Genomic DNA, 5143 nt, shown 5'->3' with positions numbered 1-5143 from the left:
CCGTGACATTTAGTTTGTCATGCATTCCTCTCAATAACTTTGGCGTTTCGCGGCTATAGAGTGTTTTCATGTGACGCCTCCAGGAATTGAGCTCTATTATCACTCAAATGTTTTCTTTTGTTTCGGAGGAAAAACAAGGTTAGTGATCACGTGAGTAAAAACAGGCATCTTGTACCCTATGGGACCTTACATTCCATTTATCAGGCCCTAGGACAACCTCATTTCAACTACTGCAATATTGTTTGGGAAACTGTGGAGTAACTTTGCAGGACAAACTGCAAAAACTACAAAACAGAGCAGCCCGTGTCTTGACCTACACTAACTATGACGCTCATGTGAACAATTTATTTGAACTCTTAAGTTGGAAATCTCTAGACTCTCAAAGGCAAATTGAAAGAGCAAACAATGGTATTTAAGTCCCTACAGGGACTAGCACTTGAGTATCTCTGCTCGAAAATTTTCCATCGCGATTCTGGTTATTGTTTGAGAGACTCTGTGAATGAGATAAATGTTCCGCAACCGCGCACAAACTACTACAAAAAACAGCTTTAGCTATTTAGTGGCGCAGTTTTGTGGAACAGTTTGCCATTAGAACTAAGGAAAGCAGAGTCCCTCAATCAACTCAAACGACTGAATAAAGAGGTTATCTAAGCCATTATTCTAAACACGGCATTCATGGAAAGCAGCTTTTATTGTATGATATTGTAAGATAGTTAATGTGGTTTACATAGTTCTATCTATAAGATTTTTATTGTACATATTTTTTTAATATTTCTGATGAATTGCACTGTGGTTAAATAAAGATTAAATAAATAAATAACACTCTATTCGAGATCAATTGCCGCTCAAATCTAAGAAAAACCGAAACCCAAATGGGACAAAAAAGAAAAAGCCAAAAACCACATCGGATAACAAAACCAAAAAACCGGTCGTATTTTTACGAAAACCGAAAACCTGATGCTAAAAAACGAAAAACCCGCAAACCGCAATGAACACCAAAACCGAAAAACCGATCTAAGAAATAGCCAAAACCGAAAATCCTAATGTCCCCCTCCTTGAAGGTATGGCAAGTTGTTCAAAAAATTCGAATCCAGCTCGGCTTCGTGGAACTTAATAACGGTGCCCTGCACCAATACTGCTCCGACCGCTCAGAGCGTGGCTTGTGCGCAATGCCAGCAAATCTGTTGGCCAGATTATCAAGGCGCATATGAAGACATACTTAATATAATCAGAGGCACTTCTAAATTCAAGATTTTCAAAGATGATCTGACTTCGTCATAAGAAATGCAGCTACAGCGCTTCCTGAAGAACTCCAGTGGTCAACTGGATACATGTGCGGATGCATATCCCAAGATTTATCCTACTTGCTCGCAACCCACGAGAATCTATGGTATTCCGAAAATTCACAGGCCAAGCGTTCTTGATTCGATGGCACCGTTTAGACCAATTGTCTCTTCCATTGGAACTTATAATTATGAGTTCGATAAGCAACATTGTTTTATTGGCTTTAAAAATATAAGGCGTAGCCGAGTGTTTTTAGATGCGATAAATTACGTGCTGCGATTTTTTTGAACGGCTTCATAACATTCTACGAAAACCATGTCCCACGGGAGTCTAAACAACGGTTCAAATTGTGAGGGGACGATATCAGCGTACAAGAAAAACAATTGGACCTTATAAGCGGTATGGTAATTTTAAATGCATTTTTTTCCTTCAGTCCTTATTCCATGTTGTCGATGGTTGAAGGAAGTTGATTAAAAGAGCTGCCTAAGAGAAAGTTCAGAGAACTGAAAATTTCCGATGAAGAAAAGGCACTGTCGTTAAAAATCCGCTTCAAAATCAATTCGATGTCAGAAAATGGTCTTTTAATATTTTCGTACAGTAGCAAAATGCAAGGTTGAACAAGCGGCGAACGAAAAAGCAGGGTTCGACCCTGACCACACAGACCGACCGACCCTGACCGACCCTGTGTCTACACGTCAGATACAGAGAGCGCGGTGTCATGCAAGAGCGATAGGTCCAGGCTTGGCTCCTGAGGAGAAGAAATACCATCGTGTCCGCATTGATATGAGCAAAGTTGATCATTTCGTTGAATTTATTAATCGCCCGTACTTTTTATCAGGATGTATCCTACGGAACTAATTTACTTAAGCTAGACAGTGGCCAGACAATGGAGATGCCAGACGTTGTCCGTACAGTAACTCGTTCTACAATGATTAGTCAGTACATGCAGTTCTGTCAGGAGGAGAGATTTGAACCTCTAAGTCGCACTACCCTCTTCAAGATTCTGGAAGTAAGACAAGCTTCGCAGCGAAAGTCTTTACAAGGCCTCGACAATACGGCCGCCGATGGCTCTGCAGGTTTCCATAAAATTGAATCGATAGTCGATGATCTAGAGAAAGGAGGGATGGACAGGCAATGGTGCACTGAAATCAAGGAAAGGCTAAGGAATGGGAAACGCTATTTGAAAACCAATTTTCGTGTTCATTGCAACCCTGAGGAAGCCTTTTGTCCTGATCATTGTCGCAAGTTCGCACTTAGTGACGAACAAGATCCTGACTTCCAAGATAAATGCTCCCATCAACATACAGAAAGCTGCAGTGACTGCCAAGACCTTCGAAACTTATTCGATGAAGTCGAAGATAGAATTCGAAGTGCCCTGTGGATTCCTTACAGCAATGAAGAACGAGAAGATCTGCTATACGACTTCAAGCTGGCAAAGGCAGATATCTTGCACTGGAAGGCGCATGTTGTTCGTTCCGTTAACCAAGAAGCGGCGAAGCAAGACCAATTGAAGATGATAAGTGTGAATCCAAATTGTGCGCTGATAATAATGGATTGGGCAATGAAGTTTCTTCAGCTTAGATATCGAGAAAAACAGTCCGACTGGTTCGGTAAGAGAGGATTGAGTTGGCACATATCGACGGTGATCACAGGCGATCTTGACGTCAGTGGAAAGCTGGAGATGCAGTCATATGCCCATCTGTTTGATGCATGCCAAAAGGATTGGTTCGCTGTGTGTTCTATTCTAGAAAACACATTAGGAGAACTTAAGGCCAAGAAGCCTCACATCACCCAAGTTTATTTGAGATCAGATGAAGCTGGTTGCTACCATAATAATTCTCTAATCGCTGCAGCAAGGAGCGTTGGTGAACGGGTTGGTGTAGACGTTTGTCGCTATAACTTTTCTGAACCGCAATATGGCAAAGACGTTTGTGATCGGATCTTGTGCCCTATGAAAACACGCATCCGCCGTTTCTGCGACGAAGGACACGACATTCTGACAGCGGGGGACATGAGAAGGGCACTACCTGAACGACCAGTGAAGGGTACCTCCGCATGTGTTTGTGAGGTTGACGAAGCGAAGTTAACCCTAGAAGTGAACAAAATAGATGGTTTCAGCAAACTGCACAACGTCCAGATTGACGAGAAAACTATTCGTGTGTGGAAGTCCTACAGAATTGGGCGTGGCAAGGAAATCTCACTCGACCAGCTGGTGACAAGAGATCAAGGGGACACCTGTCTCATAGTTAAGGAAGAGTTTTTCCCTATTCATAATTCACGTGTATACCAAAGCAGAGATTCTGTGGCGGAGGATTCAGATGAAGGCAATCGTCATCACGATTTGGACAATTCGGACATTGAAATTTTTGAATGTTCGGAGCCTGGGTGTGTGAAGAGTTTTCAGCTGTTTTCAGAACTTGAAGCGCATTTAGATGTAGGGGATCACTGCGTTGAGGCTGAAAGACAGTCAGAAACGCTTTACGATACGATTCGTAGAGATTGGGTGGAGAGATTTACTACAACAGTCAACATCACTGAAGATGAGCCTTGCGAACCTGTCCACCAGAGTGAAAGTGAACCGGCGCCCACCACGAGCTGTGTTATTATGGGTTGGGCCCTAACCAAGCAACGAGCAGGATCAACTAGATTCCCCGAGAAAGTTAAAAACTACCTGACGGCAAAGTTTGACCTCGGAGAACAGTCAGGGCTAAAAGCTGACCCTCAGCAAGTTTCCAATGATATGCGGAAGGCAAGAGATGAGCAGAACAGAAAGTTATTTGAGCGAGAAGAGTGGTTGACTAAAAGCCAAGTGCAAGGGTTTTTTTCACGCCTGTCTGCAAACAGAAGAAGAAAACAAGCACCCTCACTTGAACGTGTGCAAAGTTCAAAGGAACTCTTTCTAGAGGAAGAAGAAGAAGAGCGACAGCGGCTGATGGAGCACATCAAAGAGGAACTGAGGCCGCAGCATCCCCTTTCATACGACGCCTTCAACTTGTGCGAGTGTGCGAAGAAAAATAAGCTGCATCAATTTAACGTGACACTGCTCAAGGATACCTTGCGCCATTATGAAGTACCATTTAAATCAAGAGACAGAAAAAAGGACCTGATAGATCTATTGATGTCATTTGTTCAAGAATGCAAATGCTTTAATTAGAGCACTACTGGCATGTAAGTCCATTCAAATCTCAACAAGTTACATCGTCTGGAAATAGGGAGGCAAAACCAATGCAAACTGAACTGTTTTTGTGCGCGTGTGTGTGTGTTTTGTATTTTTCATTTTTTGATGAATGACTAATAGTTGTAAAGCCATTTGTTGGGTACTGATTGAACCCTTTCAACCTCGTCGAACTCACCATCTAACTTTCCACGGGTCGTCTAATCCAGACCGCGCCCTGTTTTCTCAAATGACTCGTTTGCTGCCATGCCGTAAACGTTCAAATTAAAGACGCAAACTACAGTAAGCTAAACGTACCGTGATATTGCCGGCCAAGAGGTGGTATTTCATGAAAATTTACGATGGCATCAATGCAAATAACATATTTTTTTCCTCTTTGCCCCCGGCTGTTGACTGTTGCGCGTCCGGCCCGTACCAAGAACACGGCACTACGTTGTCATGAAAAAGGATTCACCGTGCTCAATGCGATAACCTACTGCACTCTAGCTCAGAACATAATTCTGATCATAAACATTATTCTGTACCCAAGTATAATGGTGAGGAACAGACCACACCAGTTTGGTTGCTAATTTGCATAAGTGAATATGTAGACGACGAGTCTCCCTTGTCTTCTCTTGTTTATTCTTCACAAACAGGCCAATTTTCGTACATGCAAGATCTTGAAGGTTGAACGGCATTTAGGAT

The 5143-nt window shown here is 42.6% G+C and overlaps 1 protein-coding gene across 1 annotated transcript; it reads left to right on the top strand.

Moving 5' to 3' along the window:
- The first annotated feature begins 3295 nt into the window (after positions 1–3295).
- On the top strand, positions 3296–4438 carry LOC138033279 (uncharacterized). Its single transcript, XM_068881043.1, has one exon. The coding sequence runs from the start codon at positions 3296–3298 to the stop codon at positions 4436–4438; it is 1143 nt and encodes a 380-aa protein (XP_068737144.1).
- Positions 4439–5143: the final 705 nt, after the last annotated feature.

The sequence above is a fragment of the Montipora capricornis genome, chromosome 14 (assembly GCF_036669925.1).
Source record: "Montipora capricornis isolate CH-2021 chromosome 14, ASM3666992v2, whole genome shotgun sequence".
NCBI classification, from domain to species: domain Eukaryota; kingdom Metazoa; phylum Cnidaria; class Anthozoa; order Scleractinia; family Acroporidae; genus Montipora; species Montipora capricornis.
Note: the sequence above shows the minus strand (reverse complement) of the source record. Positions and strands in the feature narration are given on the sequence as shown.

Bases quoted from the DNA above. Each gene is read 5' to 3' on its own strand.
- LOC138033279 (XM_068881043.1), top strand. From the start codon at position 3,296: ATGAGAAGGGCACTACCTGAACGACCAGTGAAGGGTACCTCCGCATGT.